This window comes from Anthonomus grandis, chromosome 16 (assembly GCF_022605725.1).
Source record: "Anthonomus grandis grandis chromosome 16, icAntGran1.3, whole genome shotgun sequence".
In the NCBI taxonomy this organism is placed as follows: Eukaryota; Metazoa; Arthropoda; class Insecta; order Coleoptera; family Curculionidae; genus Anthonomus; species Anthonomus grandis.
The window spans coordinates 13,880,958-13,907,149 of NC_065561.1; the positions used below are offsets into that span (position 1 = coordinate 13,880,958).

The window sequence follows — 26,192 nt, forward strand, 5'->3', positions numbered from 1 at the left end:
GTACATAAGAAAAATATTTTATATGAGAAAATACTCAAAAAAGGATTCTTAATGATATTGCTTATAAAATTGGTCATTTACAAAAATTGACAGTATAAGCAATTACTTTGCCTGATTAATTAATTACCAGAGTGTTCCTGTTTAGCTTATCTTGTTTTTCTATAATGAGTTTTTCAAAAACTGGAACAATTTTTCATGATCTTAAAAAAGTTGAAACAATGTAATGGAAACGCTGCTGATTGATGATTAATTTGTTGTTACGTCCTCCTAAAATCCCCAATGGTAATCTATCAGGGAGTCAATAATTGTCTAATAGTTTAGATACAAAAAGAATTTTAAACATTATACGACAAACAATAAAAATAGGTGACACATTAAATATATTGCGACGCTTATTAAAAACTGTCTCAAAAATTCTTCAGTTGTGTAAAATGAGTTAGCACTTAAAATGCGCTTAATGGTACTTTTCTTAGGTTTGGTACTTTAACATCTCGTCTTAACTTATTAGGCAATTTATTATAGAGATTAATATTTAAACTATTTTCAAGGCTTTGGCTAATCTATGGTGTGACTGTCTCAAGTTTTTTGGTCCGCGGGTGGAAATTCCAGATTATCAACCAGTTGTGTAGTTGGGACAATTTGCATGAATCTTTAACAATGTATAAAAATTAATGCTAAAAGTAATGTCATTATTCTCAAGAAGGAAAAGATGTGTCTAATGACCCCAATTGTGTGATAATTCGTACAGCCTTTTTTTGAATACTACAAATTTTTAATGAGGTCAAAGAACCACCCCAGAGAGTGGTACCATAGACTAATTTTGAGGAGTAGAAAATAAGTCACCTTCAATGCGGCTACATTTAAAGTCTCTCTCAAAGTTCGTAGTGCAAATAATGCAATGGAGAGTAAGTAGATCTGTGCAGGCTTACACTAAAAAATTAATTTTTTCAAAGATATTTCACAATAACCTTCTTTAAAATAATTTCAAAAGTTTTTGCAAAAAATGGAATAATGGAAATGGAGCCATAGTTATTAACATCATCATGTTTGCCCTTTTTACATAGTGGTATAATCTTGAAAAGATTTTATTGGCTTAAAAAATGTAGTTTCTTTTACGAGCTTTTCAACTGATATTATAGAGGTCTAAGCTAGATGAAGTCTCTAACTTTAAAATAGCATCGTAAACCATTTTCTCAGTAAGAAAAGGAAAATTGTAAAGCTTTGTGAAAGTCGTTACTTGACCTTGCACAAGCGAAGTATAATTAATATCAACTTTAGAATGCTTTTTGTTATATTTTTACCCACATTAGTAAAATGATAATGCAAACTATTTGAATTAATAGGACGCATACTGTCATTGTTCCCTATTTGACCAGATACCACAAATCTTTACTTTTGTTACTAGAATCATAAATAAATTTCTCATAAGATAATTCAAACTAAACAAGAATTGCTTATACTTACGTATGTTATTTTTGTAAATTTTCTTATGAAGCAATAGCTTTAAAAATGCCTCTTATTCTGATACATTGGGCTTTGTGATCATTCGTTTAACATAGGTCAGTAACTATGAGACTAATAAAAAGTGCCCGAAGAAAGATTAGTAACAACATCATCCAAAAAAAGTACCATAATGAAAAGTAACTCTTGCTGGCTCATTAATAGTACTTTTTAGCGCAAAAGAAACAATTTTCCAAGAAATTTACATTAAAATCTCCTGAAAAGAATAAATTGCATTTAAGTTAAGAGAAAAGCAAATTAAAGTTTCTAATCGCTCCATAAAAGAAGCAAAGTCTCCTAATGGAGATTCATAGTCACATACTGTAATTATATTAATACTATAAATTTTTATGCCACAAAACTCTGCAATTTGAGAGATACAAAATTCAGATAAATCCAAAATAAAGTATGATATCCTACATTATTTTAAAATATGGATAAGGGAGACAAAAAGATGCACTTAAAGAAAATCTTTAAATGTTAATAAGTTTTATTGCATCTGAATCTAGCCAATGTTCAGATATGCAAACAAATGCAAATTTGTATTTATCTAAAAATATATTAAGCTGATCAATATTATTAAAAAGAGATTGAACATTTAAATGTACTAAGAAAAAGAACAACTACGATCAGGCTTGTCAATATTATAATCAGATTTACAAACAGATACCTAATCTAAGTTCAAAGAACATCTAGAAGTCAAAGAAGATCTAGTTAATTTTGTGAGTCTCTCCATCTCCAGAAGTAAATGGTTTTATCTTGGAACAAATAAACCTATTTACATGGGGTTCCAGTTGGCCATATTACTGAATCCATTGCTCGTTCGCGATTTTATTTATGTATTGTAATTTTAAATGATGAGCAATATTTAGCGTAGCGATACTCAATTTTTTTCACAATTTACTTCCGGGAATAAAGACTTCAAATACGCTGCAAAGTTGATGTATCCGGGTGCAACTTATGTGCCAATGATCGTTCACGTGATACACGTTCCGGATCTTATTAGTTTCAGTGTCAACAACCGTCTTTATGCTGCTTTTTAACGACTTATCAAAGTCGACAGTATCATTTTTCGAGTTCAAGCTTGTTCTTAGATGTATAAGATCCTAGAGAAACTGCTGAATGAGCTGTTGGTAGTCGTGAAGACTTAAGACTCCTTAAAGGATTAATAGGTCAATAAACTTAGACACACTCTTTCTGAAGAGCTGCAGCTTGAAATCGCCACCAAATACTTCCAGGAAATTGAGGTCCTATTGATGTTTTTATTGAGGAATAAAAACGAAATTCTTTCAGGTAGTTCAAGGTTAACTTGAGCAGGAATTTCATAAAGATCCCATGAGTGAAACCACATCTCTCGTAGTTTTGCTTCAATCTTGTGGTAAATGTTTCCTTGACTTGTTTCAGCTTTGTGGAATCCCTAAATGGCGACGTTCTTAATACTGGACTGTGTAGGTGTGCACTATTATTGCAAATGATCTGCTTGGTATTTATGAAAAATAAAATAAAAAAAGTTGTTTGTTATTACAGACAGTTTTAGTCGAGTTTTTAGTTAGTAGAAAGATTTTTTTTTATTCCAGGCAGTTGATGACGTAAATGCCTTGAAGATTAGTGTGTGAAAAAGAAGATTAATCGAAAAGTATTTAAATCAATATATTATAAAGTTTTTTACCCATGGTATTCGTCTTTTACCTACACTTCGTTACCCTAGTGCTTTTCTATTGCAAGATAGTCTGCAATAATTAAAATCTGTTTTCATTTCTCATAAAGTGTTCCAAATATTGCAGCTTCCGTTCCTTCATAGTATTAAACGCTTCCTTTTCTTGTCTCATTTTGCTGAGGCTGAGAATCTCTTCTGCTGTACTCCGTCCATGCTTCTCTACCACTTAAAGCAGGACAAAAAATACGTAGCAACGCAGGAGTCTTATCTTGGTATGAAATGTTATGTGATGACTTGTGATAAACAGATGTCTCAACTTGCTAAATGGAGTGCTGGCCTTTTTAATTTTACTTCAAATTTCCTGCGAATGAAACCATTGCTTATTTACCAGAGTTCAGAAATACGTAACAATGCTCCCTTGTACAATCGTTTGTGGTAGACTATACAGTTATTAATGTTGTCTTTGCATGTTATCTTTTGCAATCTTAATGTCCAGATCATATACAGGGCATCCATTTACTGCGCATCTGATAACCCCTACAAGATCATTGCGCAAAAATTGGATTTTCCTGAAATAACAGTGTGGGCTGCAATTTACGCAGTGCTCGGCCCGTATTTCTTTGAAGGGACCATTAACACATATAAGCGATCTAGAACTGCTTATGGATTTAAACGGTAAACTTACTTATAACTCAGAGCTAGCAGGTATTAGCAATTTCCAACAAGATAGCGACCCACCTCACTTTGTACTACAAGTTCGTGATTATCTAAATGTTAGGTTTGACATGTGGCTTGGAAGAATTGAGTGGCCAGCACGATCTCCAGACCTGGCGCCATGTGATTTTAGTGTGTGGAATGTGCTCAAAAATTAAGTCTTTGACGTGATATTGAACATTTTAAAAAACAAGAATTGAAGAGGCATTTAACGCTCTTCGGGGTACTCAGAATTTGTTGACAAGGCCTGTTCAACTGTAAAGAAGCGTTGTCATTCCTGTATTCAGAAGCAATTAAAAATATAAAATTTAAAACATAATTACTTTTGTATAATAATTATGAATCAATAAACTATGTTTCGGTATGCTCTTATTTTAATTAATTTTTATTCTGTAGGCACATCGGGGCCTGTAGTTAACTGTACTCTGTAATTTATATTCATGAGAATTTGTAACCCCTTTATGATGTCGGCAAAAACGACCGTAGGGTCTGCATAACGAATATTGTTCACTCTTTCTCCAGTTAGGGATATTCCTGCATACCTATGTTCTAAGGCTTCTCTACGTACGAATTTTGAATAAATATTGAATAATATTGGGACGAAAATGCAGCTTTGCCTTACACCCCTCAATATCTGCATTTCGATTCTGACAAAAGCTGAATGATTCCAGTACAGCTTGACTATTATGTTGATGTGCCTTTCACCCAAGCATACGTTCATCAAAATTTATCCTTTTTTCGATGTTTAACTTCCCTGGTAGTCAAAAAAACATGCAAACACACTATAGTTTATGGCATCTCGTGTTCCTACTGCATCACTGAAATCAAAGTACTGAGTATAGGTGCTACTTGCTCTTCACAGATCTTGTAGATTCTTTTAGGTATGATTTTTACAAATTAATAGAATAGTTTTAGTAGGCTTATAGGAAGATTTATGATAACTGTTGGTTTTTACCTAGAATATCCTAAAATAATAAATTCTACAAAATAGTTTTTTTAATCTAAGTCAAAAAACTATAATACTGATGAAAATTGACTAATTCGCTAGAACAAATGTTTTTATTATTTTTTTCTCATTGAGAAAACCTTTATTGTTAATAAACTTGAAAAATTGAATGCCTTTGATTTCTCTTTTTTTTTTAATTAACCTATATAACTAACTCATTTTTCATAAATTAGGTTTCTCATTCAGTGTTATTAAATTAAAAACTTCTAATTCAATTCACCTTAAAAAAAATGTTTGTTAATCTTTCCATGCACTTTTATTTGATTTAAGAACTTATATGCAATGAGAATTTTTACATAAATATTTTCCCAGTAATCATAAAATAAAAAAAATATATTCAATTATTCTTAACTTCTCTTTCTAGAAAATTGTAAATCTAACCCAAACACTAACACCCTTTATACCAAATGAACGCAATAATGATACCCAGGAGTCAGTCAGTTAACGTACTTTAGCTACATGCCAAATAAATGTTTTTTCTTATTCTTCTTCTTCTTCAAAAAAAAAATCGTACAAAATAACACATGCAAATTTTGGTGAGACTTATTGCGCCACAAGCAGGTGTCCACCCTAGATTCGACTGACCCCTGTGTATTTTAAACCGAATTGTAGCTGCACAATATAAATTAAAATTACGTTTTTATCTGTATACAAATGTGTACACACGTTCCCGCAACAAGAGACAACGATAACCCGAAACGACATATTAAGCCACCCTTTAAAATAACATTTTTCAATGGGACTAGTTTAATGCTTACCGCTGACAGTGCCGTTTACCGGCGTATAAACGAATTGATGTGATTCGCTTGTCTTACCGCTCGATACCACACATAACCTCACCTGTACCGGTTCGGTTATGTTCGGTCTGCGGTACGGAGGTACAACACACACAAAATGTGTCTGGAAATAAAAAAGAACAATTTTAGTAATTAAAAAAAAAAGTAAATATTATAGCACTATTTAAATCTTAGCCTTCACAGTAAGGTAATATAAAAACAGAGCTTTGAACGGGGTATTGTCAATATACCGCAAATACGTTTAGAACAAATAGGTATAATACTAATTGCCCCTGATAAGTCTGCCGAGAACAACCAAGCCATCAGTACTTAGTTATTGCCCTACAAAGATAAGACAGACTCGTCCCGCGCATTTTGCAGAATTCCGATTCCCGAATTGTCATTTTCCCAAATGACTATTTTTCTGAAGACTATTTTTTCCAAAAAACTAATTTTCGTGTGAAAAACGTGGAACGTACAAACACTATACAAACCTGGGGCATTACAGAAAGTGGCGAAAGTGAGATAGACCAGTACAATCTTGATGTATGTGCAATACAAGAAATTCAATGGATGGAAGCTGGTATGACAGATGTTAATGCCCTAAGCACAAATATGGAGTCGGATTCTTCCTTAACAAAAGAAAAAATGCTGTCCTTAGATTTGACCTATCAATATCAAGAGGAAGCGACAGACATAATCAAGGATGACTTAATCACTGGATGTCAAAAGCGTGCTAGGGATGGATGTAAATGCGAAAATAGGCAAAGAAGCAATCTTCTTCCCAACATAAATAGGTAAAGAGTGCCTCCAGACAATATCCAACGACAACGGTAATAGATTAATAAGCCTTGCAGCAGACAACATGATAGTTGCAAGTACATACTTTCCACGAAAAAAAATTCTCACAAGTACATGCAGATCTTGCCTAACCAATACACGAAGAATCAAATTAATTCTATTCTGATAGAAAAACGCCACAAAAAGTGATTTTACAAATGTGAGAAACTTCAGAGGCGCAGAGTGAGACAGCGATCATATCTTGCTTGTAGCAAAAATAAGGAACAAAATAAAAAGGATTGAAAACCAACCTTTCCCTTGTGAAGTCAAGGTAAATAAACTATAACACCCTGAATTTAAAATGGCCTATTAGATAGAAATAAGCAATACATTTGACACTCTGAGCTAGATAGATAATGATGACGAACCAATACTGTACAGTTATTGACAAAACTATTCAAACAGGTGCCAGGGAAGCCCTCTCCTAAGAAAACATGATTGGACAAAAATTTTGAACAACAAATTCAAAAAGCAATATAAAAAAAGTATCTGGCTAATCCTCACTAACAAATTAAAAAGAACTTTAGTAAATTTATCAAGCGAAAAAAGAAAATATACATGAACCAAAAATTTCCATATCACGCTGTCTTTCCATTTTAAACCAAATTTTTAGAATTTTGATTTAACAAGACTTTGGAATTCATTCAATCAAGGTCGGATGGAGGACTGAACGGTGTACACCTGGCCATGTTTGGTTTCCAATATTTGAATATCAATCTAGCGTGCTTTGACAATGTAAAGAGTCTAATAGGCTTGGAAAAATTAATTGGAGAGATATTGGTTTAGTGATGCCCAATGCCTGGAAGAAGTTATTGAATTCTCCTTGGACAAGCAGTTGTTTTACTGAAGCCCTCACTTCTTCCTCAACATCATTAAGTGCCTGGAAGAAATTATAGAATTTTCCTTTTACAGTAAGTTGAGTTTCTACAGCACAGAGCTGTTCTTTTTTTTTTACAGCTTAACCCTCCTAATTATCAAGACTTTGAAATTCATTTGGAGGTTGGATGGAAGACTGAACGGTGTACATCTGAATATTAATCTAGCGTGCCATGACTATGTGAAGAGTCCAGTAGGCTTGGAAGAATTAATTAGAGATTGCTTTTCTTTTAACCCTACTTACAGGCAATTGACTTCTTCTTGTTTTTCTTCTTATTATTTAGTGATGTCAAATGCCTAAAAGAAGTTATTGAATTCTTCTTGAACAAGCAGTTGTTTTACTGAAGCCCTCACTTCTTCCTCAATATCATTAAGTGCCTGGAAGAAACTATAGAATTTTCCTTTTACAGTAAGTTGAGCTTCTACAGCACAGAGCTGTTCTTCTTCTTTTTCTACAGCTTGACTCCTCCTAATTATCAAGCCTTTGGAATTCATTTGAAGGTTGGATGGAAGACTGAACGGTGCACATCTGAATCTTAATCAAGCGTGTCATGACTATGTGAAGAGTCCAGTAGGATTGTAAGAATTAATTAGAGAGATTGCTTTTCTTTTAAGCCTACTTCAGGCAATTGACTTCTTCCTGTTTTTCTTCTTATTTAGTGATGTCAAATGCCTGGAAGAAGTTATTGAATTCTCCTTGGACAAGCAGTTGTTTTACTGAAGCCCTCACTTCTTCCTCAATATGATCAAGTGCCTGGAAGAAATTATAGAATTTTTCCTTTCCGGTAAGTTAAGGTGCTTTAGCACAAAGCCATATCACGCATTCTCTTCATTTTAAACCATTTTCCAAAATTTTGGAACTCATTTGAAGGTAGAATGAAAGACTGGACAGTCCGGAATGTCGGATGGACAAAAGGAAAAAGTGTCCAAAAAGCTGTAGTTCTTACCTAATGGAATCTATTAGCTGACGGTACAGAAAATTACTATGCCCCGCGTATACAGGAATAAAAATCATCTAAATTCTCCCTATAAAGTACTATCTGTTATTTTTCTTGTACAAAATTAAAATAGATGCATTCCGATATGGTTTTTGATAAGTGTGAGAATATTCATCTGTGGCACCATCTAGCAGAAATGCTACAAAAGATAAATTAAGGTATCTGAAGACGAAAAGGTAAACCCGTTAAACAAATAGAAATTGAAAGAAAGTGAAAACCAAAGTACAGTCGTGTCGAATCTGCTTGTTCCATATGTGTTACAGAATAATAATTTCGAGATACTCCACAAATTATAAAGAAGCAGAAAATATATACTTAACCACCGAAGGAATAAAGCCAGATAAATCGCGAATTGAGGCAATCAAATTTTTTCCACGACCAAATAATAAAAAAGAGGTACAGGCCTTTTTAGGACTCTGTAATTTCGATAGATCATATTGCGCTCAATTTTCTACACTGGCAGAACCACTTACGCAGTTATTACGTAAGTCGTCTAAGTGGAACAGGAAAGAAGAGCAAGAAATTTCCTTTTTAAAATTAAAACAAATGTGAACCAACGATGTGCTCTTATATCATCCCAACGAATTCAGACTGATGCCAGTGACGTAGTATTGGAGGCACAACTTTTCCAAAATATCGAGGGCCAAAGAAAGGTTATTGCTTGCAGGTCGTTTTTTGCTAAAAAAACAAAAAAGAGGTATTAGCTATCGTTTGTGCAGTAGATAAGTGGAGGATATTCGTTTTGAGAAGGCATTTCCAGGTTTTCACAGATAACAAAGCATTAGTATACATCCAGTCTTGTCGGCTGCTCACGAATTTCTCGATGGGCTCTTGCTCTGCAAGAGTTTGATTATACGATTCATTATGTTAATGACTGAACATGTAGTTGCAGATACTTTATCTCGATACCCTCATTCCAGGTTATCGACTCCATCGAGCAAGCGATTTAGATTGATGTCCTCCCTCTGTTGTTCTAGGGAATTTAAGAGTCAACTGAGAAATTTGAGTAAACTTCAATTGAGTGATCCTATTTTCGGTGAGATTATTAGATCCTTACAAAAGGGTAATTTAATTAAGCAATTCGTAATGCATGGGGATCTGTTGTTCATCCGTAAAGCTTTCGATAATCCGTACGTTTTGTGCATACCATCAGTTTTACAGGAGGCTTTTATCCAGCATTATCATGAAACTCTGGGGCATTTTCCAGTAGGCAAGTTTTCCGAATTCTTGAATTCGGTTACCCATGAATTCACCGGATTTTCCCCTCGAGAACTACATTTAGGCTTACCGCCTTTATCCCTATTAAGAGAAACGTATATAAAGTGTTATAAATATAGTATTTGTCGAGACGCGTTACCAAAAATACAACCAAAAATAGTCTAAAGAAGCAGAAGACGTTGATAACTAAGTATCTCTCAGGCTGATCAAGTGTTTAGATGCTGTTTCAAGTGCATAGCATAAACTTTACATGACTATGAAATTTGACAAGACCATTTGCTTTTTAAATGTAAAATAATTAAACTAATTCATATAAATTACTTTATCTTGCCTAAGTGAATCATAAATCAGGAAGGACTTCTCGAGCAGATATCGCAGGCAGCACAGTTTAAGAGCAATTATACCTATCATGATTGTTTTACCTAAATGCCTTGTTTCTTACTTACTTGTTGTAAATATTCTTTGTCGGGTACAACCGATTGTTCCCAACAAACTTGGCCGTCTTCAAATTGCTGAAAGAACACTTTTGTATCTTTCAGGAAATTTTTACCGAGGACGAAGAGCTCCAGTCCGCCGCTCGCCGGACACGATGTCAACGACTTTTTGCAGATTTCTGGAATACCTGGTGGTTGAGCTGAAATAAAAAGAAGTGCAAAATTTTAGAGCATAATATGTCACAAAATATATTTCAAAATAGGTAACAATAGGCTTCGTTGGTTCAATTGAATACACTTCAGTTAGAAACAGTAGGATTATTAGGAGCAAAAGATAAAGAGCAATGTAAAAGGGAGAACCGTGGTCCCAAGTCCAAGAAATAAATTATACTAAATTAAGACAAAATTGACATATTGCTGACAAAAGTTGCAATGGTGGACTAAAAATATAACAATCATAATAAAAAATGCCACCACTATAACAACAGTAACTATTAAACATAAGAAAAATGTATGAGATAAAGGAGATAGAAATAAATTGAGGATTTACACTAATCTAAATAGGATTTTTTACTTCTTCTTCTCCCCCCTATACTCTGTATCCTTTACCAATATTGGCGATCATCATAGCTATTTGAACTTTATTGACAGCACATCTAAACAGCTCAGTGGAGATAGCACCATACCATTTGTGGGGATTTCAACTAGGAAATTCTTCTTCTACCCGGACCTCTCTTTCCTTCCACTTTGCCTGTATGATTTTCCTTAGGAGACGATATTTTTTTTCCTGTTTCATTACGTGTCCTAAGTATTTCAGGTTTCGCGTTTTAATTGTGAGTAAGAGTTGAGGTTGGCTCTTCATTCTGTTTAGTACTTCATTATTTGTTATATGGTCGGTCCAAGACATCTTCAGGATTCTTCTGTAAGCCCACATGTCCAGACTTAAATTCGTTTCTCCATAGCCTTAGAAACTGTCCAGTTCTCCACTCCGTATAGGAGTACCGGATAGATGTAGCTATTTGCTATTCGTTTCTTCAATCCCAAACTGAGATCTCCGTTGGTGAGCATGGTTCTCATTGTAATGAAAGTACTTCGTGCTTTCTCTATGCAACATTTTCAGATAGGGTGGTTCCTAAATAATTGAATTTGTCAACCCATGGTATTGGAGTTTTGCCAATTACCGTGTACTTTGTCTTTTTTGAATTGAGTTCTAGACCATATTCTCTGCTGCTAATATTAGGAGAATTTACTTAGTAAAGTCTTGCAGGCTTTCCAAGCTGTCGGCTATCAAGCCTGTGTTCTCGAATGTTGTTTGTATTTTCTCCATTGACTTTTATTCTACTCTGAAGTCCATCCAGTGCTCTCCTAAGGATATAGGAGAAGAGGTTGAATAGAAGAGATTTGATAAAAAAAAAACAAAATATAATTATTATAAGAATGTACTACATAAAACAATTTAGAAAATGCAAAAGGTAAGATGGGAATCAGTTATCAAGAAGGCAACCAACGAAGCTATAATAAAAATTCAATAATTGACAATGATATAGAAATTGAATGAGAATAATAAAATATCTAAAGGGTTTCTTGATTTTAATTGCAATCAAAATCAAATAACTCTCAATAATTACGTGTTTGATAAGCCTGCTCCATGTGATCCTTGACAAGTTTTTCAAAAAATTAATGATTTGATTCTGCGAATAAAATTCTTTAAAGCAGGGCCTCAAGTGGGAATGATGGTATTTCTGCTTTTATAATTAAAGATAACCACATACCTTTACTAGAACCCTTATTATAAATCTAGCTTTTAAAACAGACATCTATCCCAATATACTTAAAAACTCTATTATAACTCCAATATTTAAAGCCGGGGATGAACACAGACTTGAAAATTTCGACCAGTTGCTATTAGCAGTAGTCTAAATAATTTGTTAGAAAAATGTATTTAAATTAAGCTAGAAATACATCTGTGTAATATCTTGAGATATTCTACAAATTAATATGAATTTGGGAATAATTTAAATAAAATGACTACTGATCTGAGTAAGTTCATTTAATAATAATTGGTCAAAATTCCTACATACACAGGTGTGAGACAGGGCCAAAGCATCAAGAATTTATAGAAAAATCTATTGGCATTTTAACAATTATTAAGTAGATTTCGCACAGCGATATTTATATATACGAATGTATATTCATACATTACACCCTTACCCTTAATTCTACAAATTAATCTAAATTAATTAATTAAAGCACTAATCTATCTCTATTAATCTCTAATCAGGTGGTTATAACTTACTGCGACTTACGCCTTAACATCCTGTTACTGTCTATTTTATTTTCTAAATTTTCAACTCTATTTCGATCACTTACACCAGGTACTACTTTACTATTATTGTTTACATAACTATTTTCTAAATTTAATTCAGAGCGTGGAATAATCGAAATTCGAAATCGAATTGCGTTTTCCATTATACCGACTGCATTTTCTACTATGCCATTTGTAGATGGATTGTATGGAGCTCCCGTTACATGTCTTATGCCGCTTTCCTTTAAAAAAAATGCATTTCATCGCATGTAAAAGTTTTTGCATTATCAGTACAAAATTCCACGGGAAGTCCGAATCGTGCAAAAAGATCGCGTAGAATTTTAATTGTTGTTGTAGCCATCAAATTGGGTACCTCGAAATATTCAATCCACTTTGATGTGGCATCCCTGACAACAAAAAAATTCCTATTTAAAAATGGACCGAAAAAATCCGCATGTAAGGGTGTCCAAGCGTTACGTGGCCATTCCCAAACTTGCAAAGGAACTTTTTGCTGGGATTTGGAAAATACATTACAAGCCTGACACTTGTTTACTGTTAACTCAATTTGAGGCCACCAAACATAGGATCGAGCAAACGCTTTCATTTTAACCATTCCCATGTGAGTGGAATGTAATTCTTCTAAAATATTATCTTGAAATAAAAAATCATTGTCAGGGCAGCTCTTTGGCCATCCATTTAAAAAAAAAAACATACCTTAGCCAAAATTCTGTCCTTAACAATTTCATTCTTAATTTGTACAAAATGCAAAAAGTTTAAATTTGAAACTTCAGCACTTATATTAAAAAATAAAAGTTTATCTTCATCTGGCTCTTTAATTTGATTTTCTAAAGGAACTCTATAAAAAAAGTCCGCTGTATTTTTTTCTGAACAAACATACTGAATTTCAAAATTGAAAGCTGATAGGATATGAGCCTACCGATGTAACCTATTAGCTGCAAAAACCGGAATGCCCTTTTTTCGCCAAAAATGGTTAATAACAGCTTATGAGCTGTAACTGTAACTAATATAAACCTTTGATTATATAAATACTGAAAAAATTTTTTTACGCCAAAAATAATTGCAGCCGCTTCTTTTTCAATTTGGGAATAAGAAATTTCTGCTTTGTTTAGTAGTCGCGAAGCAAATGCTATTGGTTTTTCGGCATTTTTATCAAAAATATGGCTTAATGTAGCGCCTAAAGCAAATTGAGATGCATCTACAGTTAATTTAATTTTTCTCAATGGATCAACCTAGATAAAATCAATAATTTTTTTGCTTCTTGAAAACTTTTTTTACAGACATTCGTCCAATGCCATTTTGTATCCTTCTTTAGAAAATTATACAAAGGTTTCATAATGCCCGATGCATTTTTTAAAGATTTTCAATAAAAATTTATCATACCCAAAAAGGATTTTAATTCAGTTCCATTTTTAGGTGTTCGACATTCTGTTATTGCCGCAACTCTTTATTTAGATGTATGCAAACCTATTTTGTCTATAGTATGACCCGAGTAATGAACCGAATTTTGAAATAAGGAACTTTTTTCTTTTTTGACTTTTAACCCACATTCTTGGAGACGGCGAAAAACTTGTTCCAGACGCTCCAAATGTTCTACATCATCCTTTCCCGTAACCAGAATATCATCAATAAAACACGCAACTCCCGGTATTGAAAAAATTTGTTCCATGATTTTTTGAAAATTTGCGGGGGCGGTTTTTATACCATATGGTAATCTGGTATAAGAGAGTAAACCTTTATGTGTCGAAATCGTTACAAGTTTTCTAGATGGTTGAGAAAGTTTTATTTGTTAATAAGCTTCAGATAAATCTATCTTTGAAAACTTTTGACCACCCTGTAACTGTGTATATAAATACTCAATACGAGATAATGGAAATTGAACAGTTGTAAGATGAGGGTTTAAAGTAATTTTAAACTTACCGCAAATGCGTATATTTCCATTAGGTTTTAAGACAGGCACAATAGGAGTCGCCCAGTCTGAAAATTCAGTTTTTTCCAAAACTCCAATTTGAACAAGTCGTTCAAGTTCATTTTCAATTTTTGGTTTTAATGCAAAAGGTACTGGTATAGCTTTACAAAATTTTGGTGTAACTGCTTCCTTAAGTTGTAAATTCACTTTAAATTTATTAAATGTACCCAATTTTGAGTCAAAAATATCTTTATATTTTTCTATTAAATTTGAAACCTGTTCTCCCTAATTTCATTGCGTACATACTATTATTTTCTATATTACTTACAGAATAGTTAATTTGATTATTTTGTTTACAAAATCCTAAAATGTTATACCTACATAATCTGTCATCAATCAGAGACAAATCATTCTTATATAAATTGCAATGTTTAAAATGTTTTAAATATATTTTTTCTGAAATTGCAGAATGCGCAAAACCTGAATCAATTTCAAAATTAAGTGGAATTTTTTCAGCATGGAGTTTAATCTAAAATGGTTTAATGTTCCTGAATCCTAAATATTATTTACATCCAATTGCCTAATATTAAATATAGACTCCTCGTTATCGGAGGTTTCCGACCGCTCACTATTTTCCTGCATAAAATGATTGCGATTTCGTTTACACTGGGGCGCTAAATGTCTCTTTACACCACAATTATGGCACTTACAATTTTCATACACGCACTGATTGGTCTTATGGTTTATACGGCCACACACCGAACACTTTTCCTTTTTTTCAGTAATTTTATGTCCACGTGGACCTGTATGCGAATGTTGTGCTGGTTTCCTTGAATTTTGAATTTGAAATTTCCTCTCATTTACTTTTTGAAAATAAACAGATTCCTGTTTCACCTTTTCACTAAAATTTCCCCTCATGTCGTGCTCTAGGATTGCTGATTCCTTAGTTAATGCAAGTTTAACTGCACTATCAAACGTCAGCCTGGAAACACTTTCTTCGAGGAGCCGATCCATGATTTTATCATCATTCATTCCAACAATAAATATGTCTCTCATAACTACCTGCAGCTCAGTTGAAAAATTACAGTTTGAAGCCAAACTTTTTACCTTGGCTTGCCAATCTTTGACAGTTTTATCTTCAGGCAAATTTGGAATACACAAGTTCCGCACTAAAATATAGCACTCCTTCGATAACGTATTTAGTGAAATAGCCTTTTTCCTGTGTTGGTCAGTAATATTATTAGCCACGAAAAATTGCTTCACGCGTTCCGAAAAAACTGAGAAACTGGATACTTTTGGGTCAAAAATAGTAAGTGACCCAAAAAATTAAATCAGCCATATACAAAAGACGTTGTAGCCTGGTTAATGTTGTATCATTGTTCTTTAAGGCAAACAGTAGTTGGTTAAATTCATCTGGTGGGATAGAGTTCATTGCAAGGCAAAACCACAATGGACTTTGGCCTCTTCTAATTGGGACACTTTCAGTATCGATTTTTCAACTTTGGCAGCTCGATCTTGGCAATCGTGGTACAGAGTCAAAGGTTGTCTTGTAATCTACATAGACTGCAAAGACACTCCTCTTGTTGGTATGTGCCTGATTACAAACGACAGAATATTACGCCGATCAAAATTTACGCCCTACACTTTATTGAAGTTAAAGTTACGAATCCAAATTCATTCAATCCTTAGGTAACGCGTGCATCTTCGATCCCATCATATAAATTCCTCGTTCCCATAACAGTTTCACTTGCCAAATAGTTCAAAAAAATAAATTACGTCATAGTATTGAATCCACCGACTAAAAATTATATCGCAAATAAAAATCGACCTTCGAAATTTACTACCGCCTGTTCCTGGCGTAAATATTTGTCTCATGCAAAAATTCGGTATAAACACCTCTAGAGGTTGTAAAAAGTTAATGGCTCGCTTAAAATAGCTCAACAATAATTAATTACTGCTTTATAATACATTTCTTAAGCTTGTTTTCGTTAACACTGTTTTGGGTGATTGCATGATGCGCCACGCCACAAGGTTAGTTCAGTTCAATCAAAGCACCGAAAATCCATGAAATTAGTGTTGCGTGTTTTTTTTAGCATCGACGTCTTATTAACACTTTTGTTTATTAACACCAACGTTATAATACAGGCGTTTATTTTTGGCATTAGAGTGTGAAGTAATAGACAAAAAAATGTGCTAACTGAGCATTAGAAGTGTGACCGGTTCAAGTAATTAGTGCCACATTTTTGTATTAAAAATCAGCCAGTAGACTGAAAAAGGCCGAATGCATAAAACACACTTGTTTTAATGGGAATTGCGCAAAAGGCCTTTCGATAAGTCGTAAAAGGTTAAATCACTCACTGCGCCATTTATGTTCGTTAATGTTTGTCACTTACAAACATTTATGTTAGCTTTTCTAATAAATTTGCAATAATAAGGGGTAAACAAAATGTTTATTGGCGCTTTTTATATTTTTCATCTACATTAAATTTGGCGCTCGCTCCACTTAGCGCCGGCAATAAATAAATTATGAGAGACTGTTAAAGGACGATTATTAACTGCGTAAAAATATACAGGTTGGGGAATTGACGATTGTGCAATGTCCAATATTATGGCAGCAACGCTTCTGGTCGTCTTACAAGTATTTGCTGTTTTTATTTTTTACAGAATACCAATAATAAGTTCCGCATGCTTCATTTTGCTGAGTGACAGCACTGCTGAATTTTAAAGCGCTATTATTTTCTCTTAACTTATTATGGCTGTTTATACTCCTTTCGCAAGATTTCAAATTATTCTTTTATAGAGGCAGTTTCGCACAATATAGGGATGTTTTTAATTATACAGGGCCTTACTTAATGGCTTTATTTTCACAATTTAAGTCAGATTTACAAATAATTATAACAATAAACAAATAAGAGGCAAAGTCCAGATGTAAAAAACCTATACAAATAGGTTTATCTACCCTGCGCTACTTAACCTTAGATATCCATAGTACCTTAATTCAAGAGAAAAATCTCTTACAAAACATAACTAAATATATAATATCAATTATCAATAGGGCATACATTTCAAAAGAGCAAATAGAATGAAAACAGATTTAAAAAGTTTGAAGTTTTATTATAGGTATTTTTTTTTACTCAACTCTCCTGCGGGAAAATATAATTAAAGGTTTTATGTTTAAAGATTCGTGGTTCCAAAATCTTGAAACAATCGGGAATAGAGTTGTAGAGCTTTGAAATATTATAGGAAAAACTTCGTCCATAGATGTTCGATCAAACCTATAGATATGCGATTTATAGATAATTTTATTGTAAAGATATATAAGTGTCTTATAACATAATAACCTATTATAAAAAGATGCACAGTACACTTTACGCCTAGTTTCCATTCTAAGCCAGTTTGTTTCAGAGAGTTTATAAGAAATTCTTTCATATTTACGGATTCCATAGATATACCGCAAACAGGAATTTTGCACTCCTTGTATACGTTTTTTTTTAATTTGTGTCAAGCAGTTTCCATAAACGACATCTCCATAGTCAAACACAGATAGAACGAGAGCGTTACACAAAATTATTTTTAATCTTTGCAATAGAATGTGTCGATTGCTGTATAATAATTCAAGTCTAAGATAAGCTTTTTCGATATAATGAGATACGTGCTGGTCGAATCGCATTTGACTGTCAAAAGTAAGATTTTTTATATTTTCCTTTATTTCTAAAGACACGTCACCTACCCTAACATTAATTTGATTTTTAATAATCTGCACATTATTTTTAGGACCAAATATTAACAAACAACACTTGCTTGGATTTAGATAAAGAGAATGCTGTAGGGAAATTGATCTTAAGTTTTCTAATTCTGTATTAATACATGATGCATTTTCAGATCAGTGGATTGGGAGAAGAGAGCCAATGGAATAGCCGGCGAGATCACCAGATCTAACTTTTTTCTCTGGGGTCACTTAAAAACTGTTATGTTTAAAACGAAACTAGCTTCACTCGATGGTGTTCGGCAACGAATTTTTACAGAATGTGTATCTATTCCAAGAGAAGTGTTTCATGTTAGAAATTAATTTGAAAATAAATAATTCTTTTGTTTAGACTAAAATAATCTAGAATTTAAGCATCTTATTAGTGAACACTTTATAAAAACAGCCTTCCATACATTTCCTTGACCCTGTGTAAAATTAGGAAAGATTCTTGTGCAGGTGAATACTATTTTAAAAGTTCTTAATTTAAGATATAACAAAGGGGGTGAAGCCATTTAAAATTCTGGGATTGGGGTCCATCCAGCCCAAGGGGTGACTCAGCCTATAACCAAAATATAGTTGTTGCAGTTCTCCCTACCTGTATAACATTTGAATCGGTGAGTTTGAAAACCGTACAAGTCCAAAATTTGACATTTGTAAGTAAGACAACCATTTTGTTTAAAATTTGTCTTTTCATCGATTGAACTTCAAAACCGTACTAGATACTTAGTCGTTAACGTAGCACGGCTGCTAGTGAGGAGAAAAACCGTACATGTCAATGTTGTACGGTTTTTCAGCTCAACAACAAAATAGTGGCCAGTTGCTTATTTGCACGCACAGCGTTCACTTCGTGTGTATGTTTATCATAAAAAATAGCTTAGTAGCAGCGTTTTATTAACAATTTAAAGTAAAATTATGTCATCCAGTGATAATGAAGAAGTTAGTGACACTAGTAGTGCCAGCAGAAAAAGGAAAAGGAATGTTGATCGTTGGAAATATAATGCAATAAAAACAGCACGTTCGCAAGGTCAGGCATATGTTTCTAAGACGGGTAAACATGTCAATGCAAAGACTGTAGGCTTTGCGTGTAGGTAAGTTAATAAGTTTAACACTTTGACTAGCAGCAATTCGGAAGAACGCATTATACGTATATTGTTTGATAACCTAGTAGACTTAATTTTTTTTTATCTTAATTTATTTATTTATTTTTATTTTTTTATTTTTTTTTGAACAAATAAATATTTTTGTATAGTAATTTGGGTTAGTATGGTTAGTTTTTTTAGCGCATAATAAGTGCACTCAATGTACTTATAATGCGCTTACACCCGAAATACTGCTAGTCAGGGATAAGGCTAGTAAATTTTAGCAACAAGTTGGGTTTAAATTAAAATAGCTGTTTTATTTTTTAGTTGTACAAAAAAATGCATGGAACAGTTTACTGAGGAAGAAAGAAAAAGTATGTTAACTAATCTACTTAGCCGTACGACAAAAAATGAACAAGATACTTATTTACAAGGACTAATGGAAGCTAAACAAATCGAGAGAAATCGCGTGAGAAGTGCGGAAAACAACCAAGAAAGAAAATCAAACTTTTCGTACTTTGTCTTAAAAGGCTCAAATAGAATTTCCGTATGCAAATAGGCATTTATAAATCTTCATGCCATATCGCACCGGCAAGTTCAGCCCCTGAACACCCTACTTTTGGCAGGTAAATCACCAAACGATCTTAGAGGTAGGCATAATAATAGACCTCGTACATTATGCGATGAATGGACTCAAAAAATTAAAGAACACATTCAGGCGTTTCCGGTCAAAGTTTCACATTATTCCTCAAAAACCGTACGTTATTTAGATGCATCTTTGACTGTAAAGAAAATGCATAGCCTTTTTGTCGAAATATATCCAGAGTTGGAAAACTTAGTTAAATACGAATTCTATTTAAAGTATTTCCACGAAAACTTCAATTTGAAGGTTGATGTATGTTCGGAATGCGAAAAATATGGAACGAGGCTTAAAGATGTTAACCTTAACGATAACGCAAAGAGAGTGGTTGCAGCTGAACTAATAGTTCATAAAAGGCGGGCGAAAAAGTTTTATAACAAAATTAAAGAAGTGCAAACCCTTTGTACTGAACGACCAGAAGTGATGGGACTAGCCTTTGATTATATGCAAAACATGCCACTCCCGCATATTTCGGTCCCGGAAATATTTTATTTTAGGCAGCTCTGGGTATTCGCATTCCAAATACACTACGTTAAGGATAATACTGGCCATTTTTATACTTACCATGAAGGTCAAGGTCAAAAGGGACCTAATAAAGTGTGTACATTTCTTAATGATTAATGATTGATTGAGTATGAGATGGCGTGCGAGTAGTTAGCATCGTCTTCGCACACGCTCCTTGATTTTTGTTGTTTATGGAGTCATTACCTAAGTTTATTAAATAATTTTCAAAGTTTTGTCATAAGTGCAGCACAGTCAATATTAATTCCAAGTAGTTGGGTTAAAATAGTTCCAGTGCAGTGAAATATTGGTGTTTAACTGATTCCAAGTTGTTGTTCCTGTCCGCCATAATGGGATTCTCATCTACTGACCTGCGCGAGATTAAATCGCAAGTAATAAGCATTTTTAATGACAAATTTCTGCAAGAAATTGTCGATAAAATAGTCTCCCGCATTGAAAAACAGTTTGAGGAGAAGCTAAACTTATTAAATAATGATTGCTCTGTCCTGGTGAATAGGTGTACTATTCTGGAGGATAGAGTCCTTGAGCTGGGACGGGAAAACATAAAACTGCGCACCACAACAGATTGCGTTGAACAATCCCAACGAAACATGAATATACGCATTTTTGGGCTGCCCATGGACGTAAACGAGAACCTGCATTCAAAAGTAACCGAATTGTTTACCGAACAGCTAAAAGTAAATATTAATAGATCGGATATAAAAAAGTGCTTCCGTGTTTTGGCCAAGGCACGCAATGATAGTCCTCCTGCAGTTCTCGTGAACTTCGGTAGTGATATGGCTCGTGTTTCGGTACTAAAAGGTCGCAAAAATTTGAAAAACAGTAATATATTTATAAAGGAAGATTTAACTAAAAATCGCCTTTTTCTACTTAATAAGGCCATTGACTTGTTTGGTGTCAAAAACGCATGGGTCCTGAATGGAGTTATTTATACTAAATTTAACAATAAAGTACATCGTATACCTAGTGAAAGTGACTTAATTAAAATAAAGTCTGCTTAGCTTAATAATGGACAGTAATTTAATACGTTTTGTTATTGTTATCAATACTCAGCAATTTCGATTTTCGGTAAGAAAATACTTTTTAACCAATAACTTAATCATAATTACAATTTTATTTTGTGTTGTCTGGGATAAGAAACAGTTTTTCTCTTTTTTTTTTTTTTGTTGTTTAATTTATTTAATTGCATGAAGTTATTACGATTTTTGCTTAATTTTTTTGCTTGGTTTTGGTTCTATATGAATAATTATTATTTTTTACAAAATAATCCCGGGGCATTGTGTGGAAGCGCTGTTTTTTCTATTTTGTTTTCTATTGTTTTGTTTTTAGGCTAAGCTATTTATTATCTATATATACCTGTATAGGGAAACACTGATATATTTTCGAGCTTGCATAACATTAAATTTTTCCGCATTTTTCCTATAATTATACATACATATATTATTGTTAATAAGAATCAAATTGGTTACTGGATGATGACTACTAGTAAATTCAAAGTTGGCCACTTAAACGTAAGATCTATCTTTACGGGTTTTGCTGAATTACGTGATATGATAGAAGCAAATAATTTTGAGATATTTTTGTTGTCTGAAACTTGGCTGTCTGAGGGGGATGATTCTGACGCATTTAAGATTCCGGGTTACCAAATGTTTAGAAAAGATAGGGTCGGCAGGGGGGGAGGTGTGGCTGCTTTTGTTAAATGTACATATCAAGTTGATATATTGACTTTTGATTTTAATATTAATCCTAAACTTGAATACCTTGTTTTTAAGATTAGGTTGGGAAATAAGTATTATGGCTTTTGTGTTTTTTACAAGCCACCAACGCTAAATTTTGGTGCATTAACCGCTGACTTTGATAATATATTTTCATGTCTTTATCCTGCTGTAGAAGAAACTTTTTGTTTAGGGGACTTTAATATTAATTTATTGAGTCTTCAAAATCCACTTACTACACTTTTTGAAAACTACAACCTACATCAAGTAAATGAAGAGCCCACACGAGTAACGGCAAATGTAAGTACTCTTTTAGATGTCATATTTGTTTCTAATGTGCTGTTGGTTTCTAATAAGGGTGTGTTATCGGCTGATGCCGTATCCGACCATAAAATTATATATTGTGAATTAAATTTAGCAAAAATAAATTGCAGTCAAAAAATTGTTAGGTACCGTTGTTTTAAAAATTTTAATGTATACAATTTCAATGCAGACATGCACAATTTGCCGTGGGATAATATTTTTTACGAAAATGACATTAATATGAAGATATCTATGTTTAATAATTTTATTTTAACCCTTTTCGATAGGCATGCGCCTGTCCGAGAATCTCGCATTACTAAGCCTAAAGCACCATGGCTCACAGAAAACCTAAAAATCTTTATGAGACAAAGGGACGATGCCTTGCGTATATTCAAACAGTCAAAACTATTGGAAGATTGGAATACTTACAAAGGTTTAAGAAATTTTACTTTGTCTCGGGTTCGGAGAGAGAAGAGGAAGTATATCGATTCACTTTTTTTAAATAAAAGAGAAACGAGTCAGCTGTGGAATGCACTAAAAAGTTTTAATATTTGTAAGAAGTATTGTAGCCCCTTTGTTGACTTGTACTTAACCCACATTATAAATTGTTGCATAGAGATAAGTTACTTTCCTGATCAATGGAAAACTTCAATGGGAAAACCTTTGCCTAAAATGTCTACTCCTACAACTCTTAATGACATTCGCATTATAAGTATTTTGCCTGCCGTTTCGAAAATTTTTGAAAGAATTCTTTATAATCAGATATATAACTATTGCTTATCTAATGAAATAATACCAAATTCACAATGTGGGTTTAGGAAACATTTTAACACTTCGGTAGCACTTTGTAATGTAACTGATGACTTATTTAGAGCTTGTGATAAAAACATGCATACCGTTTTAGTGCTGTTGGATTATTCTAAGGCGTTTGACACTATTAACCATAATTTGTTGTGCGCTAAGCTTAAGTATTACGGTTTTAATAATAACTCCTATTTGCTTTTAAAATCCTATTTGTCTAATAGATATCAAACGATTTTTTCCGATAACAGAAAGTCTGAACAAGTAAGTATTAGTTGTGGAGTACCGCAGGGTTCTATTTTGGGTCCTTTGCTTTTTATAATGTATACCTCAGATGTTTTAAAATCGCTTAAATATTGTAAGCTTCAGGCATTTGCTGATGATACGCAAATTTATTATTGTTTTGATTACAGCGACTATAAAGAGGCCGAATCACTCATAAATGAAGACCTGCAAGCACTAGGCTTAAACTCAAAAAATCACAATTTAAAATTAAATCCTAATAAGTCCCAGCTTATGATATTTGGTAACAAAAATCAAAGAGAGTTTTTAAAATCTATATAAATCTATATAAATATTAATTTCGATAATACAAGATTGGAATTTGTAAACAACGGTAAAAACTTGGGGGTTATTTTGGATGAACAATTAAGATTTAAGGAACACCTTAAAAAAATTTTTCAAAGAACTTTTATGTCCCTGAAAACATTGTATAATAACCGCCATATGTTAAATGTAAAGTTAAGAAAACAATTATGTGAATCCCTTGTACTGTCTCATTTTAATTATGCTGACGTAGTTTGTGGGTTTTGTCTAGATTTGGAAAGTCGGGTAAGAATTCAAAGGGTCCAAAATGCTTGCGTTCGATTTGTTTATGGACTCCGAAAATTTGACCATGTGTCTTATTTATATAGTGATATTAGATGGCTTAAAATGGATATGCGCAGGATATTACATTTTGCAGTGTTTTTATTGAAAATAATTAATGACACATCTTCCCCTGTCTCCCTTAAAGAAAGACTAATTTTTCGGGACACTGTTCATGGTTTAAATATAAGGTTTTCTAAAAGAATTACGGTTCCACTTCATCATAGTGCCATGTTTCAGAGGTCATATTCTTATAATGCAGCAAATATTTTTAATAAAGTACCAACAAACCTAATTAATTTATCAATTCAATCTTTTAAAATAAAATTCAAGGAACATCTATTTAATTTGCAAACCAATGGAGATTTTTTTTAGTGGCTTTTGTTATTTGTGCAATTTTTCTGGCAAATTTAATGTTTGTTATGCAAGTTTCTTCTAATTGTAATATTTAATTAATAATTTATTGTAATTTACTAATTAATTTGCCTAAGATAATTTTTTTTTTAACTACCTAATTTATTTACTGATGGTAAAGTATAGCTTCTGGTTCAGTAGAGTAGCTCTTTAAAGCTAGACTGCGCCAGTGGTTTATGCTACTTTTTTTTAATAATGTTTTTTTTTTCAGCTTTTTAATAATGTTTTTTTTTCTCAGCCATGTTTATGTAATTTTAAAAATAAAAGGCATATTTATTTATTTATTTATTTATTTATAATGAAACATATACGCCCTGAAATCACTGAACTGCATTTATTTTCCGATGGATGTGCAGGGCAGAACCGAAACCAAACAATGGTTCGTTTCCTCTTAGCATTACAGGCAACCAAGAGATTTAACAAAATTTATCATTATTTTCCAGTAAGAGGCCATTCGTTTTTGCCGTGTGATCGGGATTTTGGCTGTGCAAAACGGAATTTTAAAAAACATGATCGAATTTACACTCCAGAAGAATATGAGGACTTAATATTGACCTCCAGGAACAAGCAGCCATTTACTATGAAGCAGATCCGATACACTGATATTACTAATTTTAAGAACTAGTGGCCTGATTACTATAAAAAAACATGTAGTACTCGAGGTACCGGTGCTAAGAAGGAAACGTTTGCTGTGTCAAACTATAGGCAGTTGCTGTATGAAAGTTCAAATCCAGGATATGTTAAAACGTGGGAATATATAGATGGTTTATACTCCCAAACTTTTAAATTGCTCAAAGAACATAAGCACAGCCCACCTCTGCCCAATAATAAGGCATATAAAGAACCTGTTCCGATTAATGAAAAAAAAAAATCTGGACTTCAAGAAGGTTCTGACTTTTATGGAATTTTATTACCACATCACTTCATGGAAAACTACAAACGCTGAAAAGCATGATTAAAATGATTGAGATATTAGTTTTCAAGTTGTATTTTTCCTCTGTATTGAATAAATATATAAAAAATCAATAAATGTTTACCTATATCTTTTTCTATACAGAATTGAGTTCAAAAACCGTACAAGTCAGTCCGCCCTTTTGATCTATCATTGGTAGTCCATTTTTTTTTCTGAAAAACTACCCTTAAAAACACATTGCCAACCATGAGATCTACAATTTTTCTATGCATGCCGATAGTTTATGCTAAGTAGTTTTAGCTTTAAAAGGTTTTTATTGATTTTCTCCAAACGCGGATTTTGGACATGTATGGTTTTCGAACTCACCGATTCATTTGTACATACATACATTTCTTCTTATTAAGGGGATAATATTAAAAAAGTAAATGCTATTACTTTTATCACAGTTTATATTTTATTTTTATGAAAATAGTGCTCTAATTTTTATTCTATATACCGTATAATAAATAAATTGAGATAATGATTCAATGTAGGTCGTACACTGATATATGTAAAGCTTGCATTAGAAGGATAGTTTAGAAATGTAAAACTTTTGCGAAATTTTATTGGTGCGTTGCCATATTTCGCCTTAAAGTACCTCTCTATGCATAATAATCACTTCCCCAACCTGTATATACTTATACATATTAAGCAAACGAATGCGGTCGAATGGATTCTTTCAAATGCGTTTGATGAGGAATTTGCTTATTGAATTTATTTGACACAACGAATTCGTAGTGAGTCGTTTATTTTCGCAGGAATCTGTAAAATTTATAATTTTCAAAAAATTATAATTTCACTTTTTTGAATAAAATAAACTCGCCAGAATGTTTAATAATTAATTTACTAGCGTACATATTAAACGAATTAATTCTTAATTTTCGACTTTATATAGCGCCT

General features: G+C 32.9%; 1 protein-coding gene and 1 long non-coding RNA gene across 7 annotated transcripts in view; one reads left to right on the plus strand and one right to left on the minus strand.

The window, feature by feature from the left end:
* Positions 1–26,192, minus strand: part of LOC126745779 (uncharacterized) — a 230,574-nt gene that overhangs the window by 25,262 nt on the left and 179,120 nt on the right. For all 5 annotated transcript variants that reach the window (XM_050453768.1, XM_050453769.1, XM_050453767.1 and 2 more), the window contains 2 exons: positions 10,032–10,219; positions 5,636–5,777 (listed from right to left, as the gene is read on the minus strand). In XM_050453768.1, the coding sequence (XP_050309725.1) occupies positions 5,636–5,777; positions 10,032–10,219 (330 nt within the window). The remainder of the gene's footprint in view (positions 1–5,635; positions 5,778–10,031; positions 10,220–26,192) is intronic.
* LOC126745782 (uncharacterized) lies at positions 15,977–25,295 on the plus strand. Of its 2 annotated transcripts, none has more exons than XR_007663674.1 (5): positions 15,977–16,282; positions 18,026–18,076; positions 18,134–19,087; positions 19,406–21,308; positions 24,784–25,295. It is a non-coding gene; the product is annotated as an uncharacterized LOC126745782 (long non-coding RNA). The 2 variants fall into 2 exon arrangements; XR_007663675.1 differs by lacking the exon at positions 15,977–16,282 and adding an exon at positions 16,306–17,934.